This window comes from Oryzias melastigma, linkage group LG10 (genome assembly GCF_002922805.2).
Source record: "Oryzias melastigma strain HK-1 linkage group LG10, ASM292280v2, whole genome shotgun sequence".
NCBI classification, from domain to species: Eukaryota; Metazoa; Chordata; class Actinopteri; order Beloniformes; family Adrianichthyidae; genus Oryzias; species Oryzias melastigma.
Window position 1 is genome coordinate 21804552 of NC_050521.1, and position 15537 is coordinate 21820088.

At 36.8% G+C, this 15537-nt stretch overlaps 2 protein-coding genes across 5 annotated transcripts in view; one reads left to right on the forward strand and one right to left on the reverse strand.

Moving 5' to 3' along the window:
• The first annotated feature begins 665 nt into the window (after positions 1-665).
• LOC112153416 (integral membrane protein 2A) lies at positions 666-7590 on the forward strand. The gene is made up of 6 exons (XM_024283626.2): positions 666-1031; positions 1209-1346; positions 4053-4232; positions 4313-4423; positions 5361-5505; positions 6373-7590. The coding sequence occupies exons 1-6, from the start codon at positions 960-962 to the stop codon at positions 6465-6467; spliced, it is 741 nt and encodes a 246-aa protein (XP_024139394.1). The 5' UTR covers positions 666-959; the 3' UTR covers positions 6468-7590.
• Positions 7591-8924: 1334 nt separating this feature from the next.
• gpr174 (G protein-coupled receptor 174) overlaps positions 8925-15537 on the reverse strand; it is a 9911-nt gene continuing 3298 nt past the window's right edge. For all 4 annotated transcript variants that reach the window (XM_024283751.2, XM_024283752.2, XM_024283753.2 and 1 more), the window contains 2 exons: positions 13128-13526; positions 8925-10361 (listed from right to left, as the gene is read on the reverse strand). In XM_024283751.2, the coding sequence (XP_024139519.1) occupies positions 9531-10361; positions 13128-13319 (1023 nt within the window). In that variant the 5' untranslated portion in view covers positions 13320-13526 and the 3' untranslated portion in view covers positions 8925-9530. The remainder of the gene's footprint in view (positions 10362-13127; positions 13527-15537) is intronic.

Genomic DNA, 15537 nt, shown 5'->3' on the forward strand with positions numbered 1-15537 from the left:
AATACAGTCAATGTGTTGAAGGCATTCAATGAGGCTTTTAAGAGCGTCCACAAAGTGCTGCTTTTGACCCCTTGTTACTGTCTGTCTTGCAGCAGGTTTTCAGCAAAAGTTGCTTTAGTAATAGTTGGCCTTGGATGGGAACCTCCTAAGTGCATCAGGATGATTTAGAAGCTGAATAAGGAAGCCCAAGTCAGAACTGTCAACTATGTATTATAATTTTTTACCAGTAGTTTTTCTGAGGTAGTTAGTGTAAAATATATTAAATTCCCTTCTCTTGGTAAACTCACCAATGAAAAATATTTCTACACATTGGACTGTAATAATGGATGCATGTGTTGTCTGCTGTAATGACAAATGGTTGTTTTTACGTTATACTAAAATAAACCTCTTTAAATCCGAATTATATTTTCCCATATTGATATAATCGATTTATTTTACTTTGAAATGATCACCTCAGAAATTAAAGTCTGCTCATGCCCTCCCTCAGTGTTCGGAGACCAGTCCAGTTTATTGTATATTTGAATATATAAAAGAATGCTGCAGTATTCATATTACGGTATTTAAAGTTTTATATTTATTTTTGCAGTTTCAATTAGTGGCCACTAGATGGCGACAAAGCTCCCGTTTTCACTGAACAGAAGCTCCTCGCGGCACAAACCTTGTTGTTTTTCTTGAACAGTTATTCAGAGACATCTGGGGTATAACAAAAGCCAGACATCTAAAACTGTTCACGTTTCCTGAAGGTCACGTTTCCAGAGCGCGAGGACGTCTGTCGCGTCATTGATATTTTTAATCCCCCCCTCCTCTTCAGCCACCGGAAGCGCTAGACAGAGCCGTGGAAGCAAAGTGCGTCACAGCGCTGAGCCGCAGAGGATCAGCTGAGGAGCTGCGCTGCACCGCCGAAGAGTCGTTCCGCGTCGCTGTGCTGCAGAAACCCGAGCTCCCGTCCGCGCGGCAGCATGGTGAAGATCGCCTTTAACTCGGCCCTGGCGCACAAGGCGCTGGGCAAAGAGAATCCTGCCGCTGCCAAGGTGAGCTACAGGGGGCTCCGGTTAGCAGGCCTGCAGAGACAGATGCTCAGGCCGCGCGCTGGATTTGCATTTCTGCAGACATTTGTTTAGCCTCGCGCTGGACCGCCCATCCTCCTCACAAATGCTGAAATAAAAGCTGCACCAATGACGTTCCTGTTATCTGTGTGTTGCGTTCAGGATCCTGAAGTGGCCTCTGTTCCAGTGGTCACAGAGGGATCCACAGGTCGCTGCCTGCTCACCCTGCTGGGCATAGCCTTCATCCTGAGCGGGCTCATCGTGGGGGCAGCGTGTCTGTACCGGTATTTCACTCCAAAGGTAAATTCTGAGGCCCAAATGATCATTTTTCCCACCCAAATCCACAAATTATTGTCCCATCTCATCTGCATGTCATGCAGCAGGGAAGAAAAGTCACATTTTCACATCTCAGCATCCATCCAGAGGAATAAAAAACAGGAAATGTGAAAAAAATAAATGATGGTACCTTTAAATTAAAGACTCAAAGGATCTAATTATATATAAAAACAAGAAAAGAGAAACATCAGTCTCAGCAGGAAGAAAAGGGTCAAAAGGCATCATTGCATCTCAATCCGACTGCAGATGCTTTCTTTTTTTATTTAATATATACATATTAAGTAAATGTATGTATTTAGGGCAGTTTATCATACAGCTTCAAACCTCAAAGGCTTCTTCTGAAAGCTCGCTCCATTAGCAGAGCTGCAGTACATTTGTTGCCTAGCAACCACCTTAATTAAATTGTTCTCCTCCTGAGAGCAGGTGACCAGAACAAGGTTTATATAAGAGAAACAAGTCGCTATTCTGCCTAAGAACCACCAGCTCAACAGGTTTGAGCTGACGGGAATCAGATGGATGACTTTCATGCAAATTCTGCGAACACCGTGTCTTTGTTTGTTTAGTTTTGCCTGTAATCTGGGAAACAAATCCTGATCTCTGATGAAAGACTGATGCCTAGAAGGTTTTTAAATGTATTTTGGAAATGTTTGCATGGTGTTGTGTTTCGCTGCATCCAACCAGGAGGATCTTGAGGGCCGTTTAGGTGGGATTTTAGGCAGAGATATTTAATTTTTAAAACATTTTTTGCAAGATAAATGTTTTATCACTTAAATGCAAAGGAAGGAATCAGCAACTTCCAGAATTCAGACAGATTCATGGATCAATTGGTACAAAAAATATATATACATACATTATTTCTGTTTCTTTTATTTTCTGATTTTGAAGGAAGTTTTATTTTGAAAAATAGATTTTCTTTACCACATTTGACTATGATTTACTCTTCTTGACACATGTTTTCTCTTTTACATTTTCTATTTTGAGCATCTTCTTAAAGCAGCTGTTCAAACCGCCAAAATAAAAGCCCCAAGCTCATAAATTTAATTAAAAAAAAAAGTTATTTTGAAAGACAAAATTAACAAATAAAACCAGGAGTTTTTTCTGGAAATGTGAATTTATTGTGACAATAGTTCCCATGTACCAACCCCACTTTATATAATACATGGCAACTGACTCCAATGTTACACGTATGTTGATTATAAAGTTCAAAGTGTTGCGTTAATTGTGATAAATTCATTAGAGACAAATTAGGACATCATTTTATGGTGTTAGCCTAATTTTTATTCTACTCTTCCATGAACTTTTTATTTGAACTAAGCTGAAAACACGTCTAACGTTGCTCATACTGTCCCCTAATGCAGCGCACCTGTCGCTGGTGTGATGTCATCAATGTGCGCCTTGTAGTTCTCACTACAATGACCCAAAACAAAACCATAACCATTATCTATTATGTAAGGGATAAAACTCGACAAGGGGTTTGTTATCATTAACTAATGGAGGGCTGATGGGATCAGACGGTAAACTATGGAATAAGGTTAGTCAACATATGTGTTATAGTGTTAATAAATAGTATATTTTTGGATTGCTCAAACGTGTTTCTATTGGTTTTTATGTGTTAAATTAGAGCACTCTAAATCTGATGTGTTTTTATTTTTATTTTTTTTTATTGTTTGAGCTTGAAAATAAAATCCCTCACTGGTGTAAAAGTCCCATATAATTAAAATTTTTCATAATTTTCGTTACATTTGATCTATTTCTGTGCCACAATATCACAAATTTAAATGAATATTCCTCAAAATAATCTTTTTTACAGGTTGGATTAAAAATAGATGAATTAGATTAATGATTACGGCTCAGGATTAATTAATCAAACACAAAAAAAAATAATTACACAACAGCACTTAATAAAGTTGAGTACTACAGAATGGATTCATGTTTAACGCTATATTTAGAAAATACCAGTTGTGTCATTTTATTTTGCTTTATTTATCCTTCACACCTTTAAAGTTGGACGCGGCTGAAGTTAGCCTCCACTTTGACGCTTAATAGAAAAATCACCACTTTTGTTTGTTTTTTGGGGGGTCTTGCACAAAGTTTAAGTTTAAATCAGCTGCAAATATTTTACAAAGAATTAAGATTCAGTAAATAAAGTTGTTTTGGAGATGGTTAAGAATTTTTCTACAGCAGAGTTCAATGAGACAGCTTAGAAAACTTATGCAACAAAAATACTCCTCTGTGTTCAAGAGAAATACACAATAAATTAATATTTAATACAAAAAATTATCAATATTTTTTTTTTTACCCTGAAAGATAATTTTGCCTTTGAACTTTTACAAATCTACAACTTTTCTTTATTTAATCATCATCACTTCATAAATGCCAACAAAATGTGTTTCTAAACTAAATTTAATTTTCTGCATTTTATTTTGAAAAACAAACAATCTGGAAACCAGAAGCTTAAAAAAATGAAACTCCAACTTTGGTCTAGTGTAGAGCGGTACAAAAAAATCTTGTCTGACATTTAATCGGCCTATAACCTAAAGAAGAATAAAGACTGGGTCTTTAATTCCCACCTCAAATTCTGAGAGTTCTGCTGGCCGAGGAGTTTATGATCCGACAGAACCAACGTTTTAATTAGTTCTGGTATCGCGGTCTGTCATGTGACTCCATCAGAGGCTGTACCACGGCGCCATGCAGTTCAGCGACGTGCTGACCCCCGAGGAGAGCCAGCCGTACTACCTGCCGCGGGTGGAGGAGGAGGTGGAGATCTCCGACAACATGGCGGTCATCAGCGTCCCCCCGCCCCGCTTTAGGCCCGGAGACCCCGCCTACATCCTGCACGACTTCCACAGGGTAAAGTTGGGGGCGGGGCAGTATTTGGTCCTCAGCAGGAGGCGGAGCCTTGAGTTGTTTGGTTCTGATTCTGTGAGCAGAAGCTGACGGCGTACCTGGACCTGACTCTGAGGACCTGCTTCGTGATCCCCCTGAACACCTCTGTGGTGCTCCCCCCTCAGGACCTCATTGACCTCTTCTCACAGCTGATGGTGAGAAACGACTCACTTTCAAAATAAAATGCTTCACTTTAAACCAGCTGATGAAATTTGATCGTTTTACAAAGATAAAAATGTGAATGCACCGGCCTTTATGGATGTAGATTAGAGTATTTCAATGATGACAAAAATAAAGTATAGTAAATATTTTTATGTAGTTTTCTGATGTGAAACTTGTTTTACTTTGACAGAATGAATTTTGTTTTCGTTCTTTTCCTGTAACAAATGAGCATGAATATGAAGTCAAATCAGGATTAGCTTAAAGTGAACCAAAAAACAGGTTGAAAACTTGAAAAATAGACATTATAACTGAAAAAATTTGAAAATTTGAAAACTGAAAAAAATTAAAATTTGAAAACAAGACATTGTACATTTGAAAATAAAACTGAAAATGAAAAACATGTTTTAAAAATTTGAAAAAAAATTGAAAACTTAAAATAAATCTTGAAAATTTGAAAAAAATGTGAAAACTTGAAATAAAAAACATATAAATGTAAAACTTACTGATTGAAAAAGACTATCCATTAGTAACAGCTGCTGTTTTTAATTTTCTTTTTTTTTCTGAATCTTCACTTTCAGTCCTCAGTTTTACAGTTTCAATTCTGATTTTCGAATTTTCGCTGCTGAGCTGAGCCTAATTTTACGTGGGGGCGGGGCTTTGAGCCCATGATTTCCCAAATTTTAAAAACATTTTTTTCTAATTTTCAGTTTTTTGTTTTCAAATTTTCTATTTTTTTCCAGTTTTCAATTTTTTTTCAATTATAATGTCTATTTTTCAAGTTTTCCATCAGTTTTTTCGTTCACTTTAAGCTGATCCTCATTTGACCCCATACATGAATGGACATACTCTCTTTTGCACTAACATAAATAACCACAAATATGTCTCAAAAATCTCCTTCTTATGTAAAAAAGTGGTTTCTTTTGTCTCCAGTCCGACTCGTACCGCAGCTATCTGGTGCACGAGGACCTGGTGGTGACCGAGCGCATCGACGACGTCAAACCTTTGGGCTTCTACATTCGCCGGCTGTGCGACGGAAAAGAAACCTACAGAATGCAGCGCCGTTCCAGCCTGCCAGGTTCGGATGTGTCACGGGATGAATCTCTTAGATCAGCAGCTTTGCATGAAGTAGAGATATAGAATTATTGACACGATGTGCTAAAGGCATGGGTGGGGGAAGGGAAGAAGCCACAATCAATTAAATAAATAAAAAGATAAATGCAGCCTCAACAGAAGAGCACACAAACATGGCTGACCTACCAGATCTCGTCATCCAACCCTTCGCTTAGAAGCAATTTGGCTTTCATAGCATTGGATAAAAGTCACATGGTGTGTAAGTTATGTCAGACCAAAATTAAATGTTTAGGGAACACAACAAACTAGCAAAATCACAATGTGCAACCAGTTAGACTCTATTTATTTAGCTTGACGTGAGTTAATCAAAGGAGACGTCTGCGTCTTATTCAGGCTGTTAGCTGCAAAAACGCGGCAACAGATGAAGCAATTATGAGGAAATCCCAGTGATTTACGGAGGAGCTGTGGATCCAACGATTCCATATGACATGCTACTTATAATGAACTGTGTGAGGCTGTGGGACCTCTAGTGGAAGTGCAGCCACTTCCTACCAAGAAAAAAGCTTTGCAAAAATAGACCCCCAAAAAACTTTTTTTGGATAATTTTTTTTCGGACTTGTGGTGTCTCCTTTAAGCAAATTTATGATCAGAAATCAAACGAAAACTAAACGACTAATATCTATAAAACTAGTATCTGCGCATAGAAACTTAAAGATGTCGGCTGCCAATGATACCAGGAAGTTCTCTCATTAGCACAGTACGTTCAATTTTTGTGTGAACAAATCTGTAAATTAAGATGAAATATAAACAAATCACTGCAGAAAATCATGCTGTTTATTTAGAAAAAAAACAAATGTGTGTATTTTCTTAGGTGGAGGCATCCAGAAGCGTTCTGCCGAGGACTGCTTCACCATCCATCACTTTGAGAACAAGTTTGTGACGGAGACCCGGATCTGCAAGGCCTGATGGGAAAGCACAAGAATAATAAAAAAAGACGGTAGAGCCAGCAGAGAGAGGGAGTCACAGAGGTAAAGAGTGGGTGGGAGGGGATGAAACCGACATCAGAAGAAAGCTACTTTTGTACAAAAATTCCAGTGTTGCTTTTTCAGCTAGTCGATTTGAGTTCCCGCATTTGAACCTAGAAGCCTCTCCTCTGCCGCAGACATGCAGACGTCGTAGCTGTTTTACTCAATATTCTCTCGCTTACGTTGTGCGATTAACCCCCGTTGAGTTTCTGTTGACTATGTTTTGTTGCTGAGCAGATTTTATTGCTGTTACTGTGTTCTAGCACCTTCTGACCAGAGTTGTTAGTCGTTCTACTGAAAAGTGAATTCCAGACATGTCTCGTGTGATCCCACTCATGCCAGTAACCTAAATACAGATGTGTCAGTATATACTACTATAGGTGTAATTGATGTAATGAAGTGCAAGTACATCACACACATAGGAGTCCTTCATCGTTGCTTTTTATCGAAGATGCACACGACCAGCGCTGTACTACCCACGGCTTCTTCTGTCTGTGTTGTGTTTTAGCGTAACCTAGCACTCTAGCATCGTCAACATGCAGGTATTGTGTTTAAAAATAATTTAAAAAATACATAAAAAAACCTTAAAAACTGAGAGATTTGAGTTTAAAGACCGGATGAGCAAAAAGGGAAATTTCTTCTAATTTGAAGTCTTATCTTACAACTTAAGAGTTCCTAATTTATTGTTCTTTGAGACTGCTGTAAGGATTTTTTTAAACGTGTTTTAACGAAACAGCTTAGCTGCTTGGATTTGTTTGCAGTGATCAACTTTTAGGTTTCTTTGTAAAGCACATTTTAATTTAAAGTGCTTTGAAGAAAATAAAATGATACAATTTAATATAAGTGTGAGCAATAAAATGTTAAATTAGAAAAAAAACATGAATAAAAACCATGTGTTGAATAACTTGAGTAATTTTTGTTGTTCTGGGAGACAATCAGTGAGAAGTTAAAGTGGCTTTGGACTGCTTTTGTTACAGAACGATACAAGATGTGAATGAAATGTGTGTAAAGTACTAAACCGAGCTAGTTGTTGAATAAAGTTCCTTTTCTTTACCTACAGAAAATGTTTTCTGTTTTGTTTTTGTCCTGCATGCAAACACACTCACTCCTGCTGTAAAAACATTGAACAGAAATAAATATAAAACCTCTTTCTGGCTTTTTCATTAAAAAAAATTTTTTTTTTTTCCTAAAAAACCCCTTTTGATCATCTTTTGATCCATTTTAAAATTCTCTTTTAATTATGAGTAGGCTGTATTAATTTAATTTAATTATGAGTGGCAGTAGTTCATCAGAAATTTGACGTAACTAGGGTTTATACTCTTGTTTATACGCTCTCCACTAGCTTACAGCCCCTCACACCCCTTTTTCCAATAGATTTTGTTGTCTGCTTCTGATTTGCAACAATTTGAATAAAGAAATACTCAGAAATACTATTATCTGTTTAATTTTCTTCATATAATGTGGGGTGAAAAAATATTTAGTCACCAATTGTACAAGTTCCCCCACTTAAAAAGATGAGAGGTCTTTGATTTTCATTTTTTTTTTTTTTAAGAATTGATTTGTAAATTATGATGGAGAACAAGTATTTGGTCAATAGTAAAAGTCTTTGATATAGATAACGAGTTCACACAGGTGCCATTAATACAGGTAACGAGTGGAGGACAGAAGTATCATGTCTGTGAGAGGCAGAAATCTTGTTTGTTTGTACGTCTAAATACTTATTTTCCACCATAATATCAAATACATTCTTTAAAAATCAGACAATGTGATTTTCTGGATATTTTTTCTAATTTTGTGTCTCATAGTTGAGATTTTGGTTTGTAGATTGGTGCCAATTGTCCGGAACACCTGATTAGACCTCCAGCTCAGTATTCAAATACGGCCATGTCATCTTTTGGAAACACACAAATACACACCTAGCTGGCAGCAGCAGAGCTTTACTTTATTTGGCTACTGTCAGAGGCTTTGCTCCTTGTATTTTGGTTATTTTTGTATAGTTTGAAGTTTACCTGTAAATAAATTTCCAACTTAATGTTCAGCCTGGGTTTTTCTGGGAGAATTTTTGAGACGTTGGGATATTATTTATTTATTTATTTTTTACCTTTATGTTACATCCCTTTACAAGCCCCTTGACTGGACTGTAATATAAATTGGGGGCTCGTCCGGGATTTGAACCCGGGACCTCACGTAGCCCCAGTGAGGAAAAAAAGGAACATAACAATACCGCTGAAAAAGCTCATAACCTCAAAACTGAGAAGAGTTTCTGAATTAAAAAACTGAAAAAGCAATGCAGATTATGTTTTATTTGTTTGCTTTGTGTATTAGATTTAAAAAAAAGAAAAATACATGGTCAAACTTTAGATGAAGTGCTGCAAAACACTCACTATAATGTTGACAAAGACAGTTAATCGATTTGTTAAGCTTGTAAGCAGTTTATTAATATGGCCTTTGTAGACAATGGTCTCACTTTAGATGTTAATAAATCTTATTTGGCTTATTGTGCTGATAAATATTGTACTAAAACTCTATTAACACATTAATCTTCTTTGTTACTTTCTTAAAAAAGCTTGTTAGGGAATCTTATTATAAAGTGTTACCAGTGTTATTCATCTATACTTGTTTCTGAATCTGCTGAATTTGGAGTAGCATGGTTGCTGGAGCCTATCCCAGCTCCCAATAGGCAATGGTGAGGTAAATCCTGGACAGTATACAAATGACAATTGAATGGTTTATTTCTCTGATGGTTAGTTTCAAACAACAGAATAAGATGTACCCAAAAAGAAGCAATTCCACAACAAAAACACACAAATGTTCTACTTGTTTCTGCTGTATAGGGTCAGTTTGGGTATGATTGACTCGTTTATTAAGCTTCTGACAATAGAACAATGATGTAAAAAATAAAAAAGTACAAAAACAAGTTTTAATGACAAAAAAAAACAAAACATTTCACAGCAAAAACTAATTACAGATTTCCAAATACTTAGGTAAATGCATATGCCTCGTCTCAGAGTGGAGGAGACGTCTGGATAGGTAATAAATGAATATTATGATTCGCACTTTCCGAGTCCCCTCCACTTGTGCAGGACGTTTGCCGGTTCAAAGTAGTGCTCCCTGAAGCGCTGTGTTTACTTAGTCGCCTCCAGAATTCATAAGTGGTGAAATAGTACATGAGTGGGTCCAGGCTGCAGTTCAAGCTGGCCAGGCAGAGGTTCACTGTGTGAAAACGCTGGATGAATTCCATAAAAGAGCAGCTGCCCAGGCTTTTGCTTTTGGCCAGGAAATCTAAAGGCAAAGTTATATGGTAAGGGGCAAAGCACACCAAGAAGACAATGGTACAGCTCAGCACCATTCGTAATGCCCTCTTCTTTTCCCCTCTGTCTCGAATCGCTTCAGCTGTCGTCTCCCGGAGGCTCCCGGCAGTGAAGTATGCACACACCAACACCACACCTAAAGGGATGATGAAACCCCCTAGTTCTGCCACGACTAATAGAACTACAGCTACGGAGTCACTGACTTTACTCATGGAAAGCTCTGAGAAACACTTTCCATCGTTCAAATTTGAGCTGGGACTCCTCAACAAAGGAAAAGGCAGGCAGAACAGTGAGACGAGTAACCAGCCAAGTCCACAAATGAAAAGATCTCCCTTCTTCTTGGATGAGTTGTACATCAGTGGGAATTTGATCAGCTGGCAGCGGCGAATGCTGATGAACATCAGGAAGTAGATGGACGCGTACATGTTGACGTACTTGACATAGAAACAGGCCATGCAGAGAAATGTACCAAAGGGCCAAGTGCCGTACAGGTAGTAGTAGATCCGCAGAGGCAGGGACAGCACCTAGGAAGAGGTAAACGAGTCATGAAGATACTCAAAACAGGAAAAACAACTCAATCAATATGATTGTCAGTGCTAATCTCTTCATTTTAAATTTAAAAAATATTTTTATATTATTTATTCAAGGATTTTATTTTTGTAGATCTTTCAAAAAAAGCTGCTCGATGTATTTATTTTTGTAAGTTTTATTAGAACTTAATTTCCCCAAAGGGATCAATAAGTCTAAGTCTAAGTTTGAGGTCGGCAATCTTTAACAGTAAAAGAACCATTTGGGCTCGTTTTCTACGGATCAAAACCTAGAAGGAGCCACATAGTCTTACTTTAGCCTTTAATAAATTTGGATTTGCATTCATCACCTTATTTATTTATTTATTTTTAATAAATATATGAATGATGTCTTATTTTTTGGAATGAACAAAAGCAAAAATCTAAAAAAGAAACTACGGGTCGCATTTCACAGAATGGGATTTAAAAAAAAAATGTTTTTACCTTTAGTTGAGGCAAAATTAGCAAAAAGAAAAAAGCTAGCTCGTTGCTAAATTACTAGCTGAACTCTAAATTAGCATAAAAGTCCTCAGTAAGTTAAATCAGTCAAAATGCTAGCATGTTGCTAAAATAAAAGCTAAACTATAAATTAGCCTAAAAGCTTCAGTAGTTAACAATTAGCGAAAAATGCTAGCATATTGCTAAAATATTAGCTAAACTCCAAATTAGCATAAAAGTCCTCAGTAAGTTAAATCAGCCAAAATGCTAGCATGTTGCTAAAATAAAAGCTAAACTATAAATTAGCCTAAAAGCTTCAGTAGTTAACAATTAGCGAAAAATGCTAGCATATTGCTAAAATATTAGCTAAACTCCAAATTAGCATAAAAATGTAATTAGAGGGCAAATTAGCCAAAAAAGGCTAGTTCGTTGCTCAATTACTAGCTGAACTCCTAAATAGCCCACATTCCTCAGTAACTAAATTATTCAAAAAAATAAATTAACCTGTTTCTAAAATAAGAGCTAAATTCTGAAATATCCCCCAAAAAATTCAATAGATAACAAATTAGTCAAAAACATCAGCATTTGGTGAAAAAATTATTAGCGAAACCCCAAATTAGCATAAAATTCCTGAGTAAACTAAATTAGTCAGAAATGTTAACCTGCTGCTCAAATAGAAGCTAAACTCAAAATTAGCCTAAAAACCCAGTAAAAAACAAATTCGCCAAAAACGTTAGCATGTTGCTAAAATAATAGCTCATCTCCAAATTTTTTTAACATAACTATTTTATTTTTCTTCAGCCAGAGAGCCACTATGGAGAGTTAAAAGAGCCACATGTGGCTCTGGGGCCGCAGGTTGCAGACCTCTGCTCTAAGTCTATTTGAAATATTTTCCCCATGTAATTGTCAAAGGTTATAATTGTACCATAAAACTTTCAGTTTCAATCCGTCGAATAAGTTAGTGTCACAAACACTTTTAATGTTCAGTATATGCTCTTATTTCTTTTTCTTTTCTTTATTATTTAGCTTTTGGCGTTCCACAAGGCTCTATTCACGGTCCTCTGTTCCTCCAGCTAAGTAGACTTGTGGTAGAGTGTCTGCCTGAAACTGGAAGGTCGTGAGTTCAAATTCAGGGCGAGTCATGCCAAAGGCTCTAAGAGTGGGATGAAATGCTGCTTGATAACCAACCAATCATTAAGTTTCTGTTCTAGCTGCCATTAAAGAAAGCTCACTACACTTTTATTGATATGCTGATGATATTCAGCTCTTCCCAACATTGATATTGACATTAAATGGATATTAAACCATAGATGGATTCTAATTATTTATAATTTGCTAAAAGCAGAGTTTTATGAACTTTGTTTTACTTTATTGTATTATTGTTTACTATTTTAGTATTTATCACAATTACAAAGATGTTTGTGCAGCTTCTGCTTATGTTAGAGCACTACACCACCAATAAAATCTCAACTTACTGGAAATTTTCCTGTTGGAATTCAAATCCATGCCTCAGGTGTTAAAGAGTTAAAACCATTTCATCCTGAAAAAGGGATCCTTTGTTTTAGATTTTATGGCTGTTATCTGTTATGCAATTGAGGCTGCTACCAATAAGACTTTCTCCTCTTATCTGTGGTAAGTTGAGAAAGTGTGCCGACAAAAATCAAAGTGCAAATTAGATCATTCCTTTTTTTTAATTTTAGAACCCTTTCATTGGTTTAAGTGGTGTGGCATTTTTGAGCCCCATACTCCAGCACTATTAATGTCTAGTTTTTGTCTCATACTTTTTTTCCCCTTTAGACGTTCCATAAAAATACATTTGATTTCTTAAAAATGATTAATAATTTCCAACTTTCAAGTCTATACATTACGCTGGAAGAAGTTTGTGCCCTTGAGTTTGATAAAGTACTTCAGTATCACTAATTGCTACTCTGGGGATGTTTTAAATACTTCCCCCAACATTTCTGGTATTTAATGGAAGTAAATACAATTGCCTTTGAAAAAGCTAACAGCAAGCTCATAGCATAACAGCTTCACTTCCATGCTTCAGACAGAAGAGAATTCATTTTAGATCATTTTTTAGCCGTTTCTCCAAACATTTCTAGATTTGCTGCTGAATCTCTGGATGACAAAAGTTTTCTTGAATAATTTCCTGAACTAATACAATTATTTTGAGTTTTGCTACTTTATTTCTGACTACAAAAATGTGCTATTTTTCTTCTTAGATTGATTAAAGAAAGTTTGCAAGATTGCAGATAAGCAAAAGTCTCGTAGAGTGTTGAAAGTTACCTGCAGCAGGTCAGACAAAGCCAGGTTCATCATAAACAAAACCCCCTTTTTGGTCTCTTTGATGTAGATCCTGAACACCCAGAGTGCCAGGATGTTAAAGATCAGACCTGGAGCTAAAATCACGCTGTAGACCACTGCATACACATCGTGCTGGTAATCCTTCAAACTCGAATTTGTACAGTTTTCTTTCATCTTAAGCCAATAACTCAAAATGTCGAAAGGTCCTCTCGCCAATTCACAGAAAAAGAAGTAGAAGAGGAAGTTGTTGGAAGCTTGCTGATGTTCAGGTTGGAGCGTCTGTGCTGTCCATCATGGTGAGGAGGAGTCCATGCTGCTGTCTCTCCAGGTGGTCTTTTGGAGGTGCAGGCGGTCATTTAGTGCCGACCAGCCGTTTAGGTTCTGCAGAAAGAAAAGAAAGTGCATCTCAAGAGAATGATCACAAATATGTACAGGAACCTGTTTCCTCTCTGTCTGAGCTTCCTCGTTTAAACGCTTAAGAGGAAACACGAAAAAACTCTGCAGCTGATCAGAATAAACTGGATCAACTTCTTCCCAGGTGCATGCTGGGATAGGGGAAACTTGGATTGCTCTGCATGAGCATCCACATCATTTGCTTGTTGCACAGGCAGATACACATCAGGCTTTGATAAAAGACACTCAGCTGCCGTGTCACACTGATCACACTGTTTCCTTGTTTTCCACACAGGCTGTAGTCTCACATTTCCAGCACCTGCAGGTAAAACTAACCTTGATGGTGCAATTAGGCAAATCAGACCAGCTCTTTCTCAATAAACGTACTGTATGTGGACATTGTCTAGAACAAACTCACAGAGCATCTCGTGACTCTTTTTTTATGTCTGTGTCACACAATAAATCAGCTACACGTTCGAAGTTGTAAATCTAATGGAAACTTTGTAATATCTAGAACTCGACTTCACCTACAGCTGTAAACATCAGTGGGTGTTAAAGCAGCAGAGAGCTGGAAATAGTCACCCTTTTCTTCGACTGTGAGCTGACTACAAACCATCACTGTGTGTTGATATTTTTCGAACAGGAAATTGTGATGTTTAGAAGAAACACCTGAATGTTTCACATGTTATGCTTGTAACCGTAAACTTCTTTTGCTTTTCTGATAAGGATCACTGAAAGAGCAGAGCCAAAAACATAGAAAAAGTTGTTTATGACACTCATTTATTTGCTTTATGATTTTTTTTATCTTACTAATGCCTATATAAATTGTTCTTTAGGATTGAAATCAGTAATGGGGTGTGTGTTCGGTTTAACTTGCATTTTATGCTGGCATTTAGAGAACATGATTTGTTGCAGAATAACTTATAATGCATACATAGATTTTAAGAAATAGATCAAAATTCCACCACAGAAGCTGGAAGACTTTAAAGTAGCTCTTCAGGAGACGATATCATGAAGGGACGCAAGAAAAGACTTTGAGGGCTATATTTAGATTGCACTTTTCAACCTCGCTTTACGGCCCAAAGTGCTAAAGTCACAGTATCACTCAGTTGTTTGACATTGGCTGGCTGACTAGAGCTCCAGCTTTTATGCTCTTTGATTTACTTTAATTTTCAACCGTTAACACAATAGTTCCAGGAGAAAAGTTGCAGTATGGTAAAGATTTCGCGTTTAAGTGTCTCCGACAACTCCCCAGGTGTTAAAGGGTTAAAAATATATATGACATAATAACTACTGCTATGTGTGGTTAACTTGCTAGCATACAAAGTTGGTTTGAGCCTCCATCACACTGAAATATGTTGAAAGAATGTAAAGAAATCCATCCTCTGTTTCCTCTTCGCTAAAAGTCTTGGTTTCATCTAACATCTGATAACAAGAGAAGACACATTCCTTTAGAGTCTTGGGTCGTCTTAAACACTGGCACCAGTTTGACAACCTCTAGGGTCAGAGTGGGTTAAGAATTCCTGAACTGTTACAGCATAAATGTGCTCAATTCCAGACCCTGTTTCAATTCTACGCTGATGACACTCACCTTTTTTCTATCACTGATGCAAACATGTAATGGATAAAAATATATTTTTGAGTCAATATTAGTGTCATTATAGACAACAAAAATAAAAAAAAAAATCTCAATTAATCTCTTTTAAGCATTAAGAATAGCACCTGCACCAAACGAATGGCAGTTTTAATATTAATAATGATAAGAAAAAGGTTTTATTTTTAGTAATTAAGCACTCGTGCGTGAGACAGAGCCTGGAAGAATAAATATAGAACTTTTTGCTTTTAGGTTAAGAGTTTTTTACTGTAAGTCTTGATCGATCAGCCGTTGGGTTAATTATATTTAAAAACAGAAAAGAAAAAAAAAGATACAAAACTAAGAAAATACTTTAAAATAAACATATGCTTTATAAATGTAAGGCATGAGCACTTTAAATTGTTT

Coding starts and splice junctions, on each gene's coding strand:
- LOC112153416 (XM_024283626.2), top strand. CDS start 960: ATGGTGAAGATCGCCTTTAACTCGGCCCTGGCGCACAAGGCGCTGGGC. Junction 4,233..4,312: donor TCCTGCACGACTTCCACAGG/GTAAAGTTGGGG, acceptor TTCTGTGAGCAG/AAGCTGACGGCGTACCTGGA. Junction 4,424..5,360: donor ACCTCTTCTCACAGCTGATG/GTGAGAAACGAC, acceptor TTTTGTCTCCAG/TCCGACTCGTACCGCAGCTA.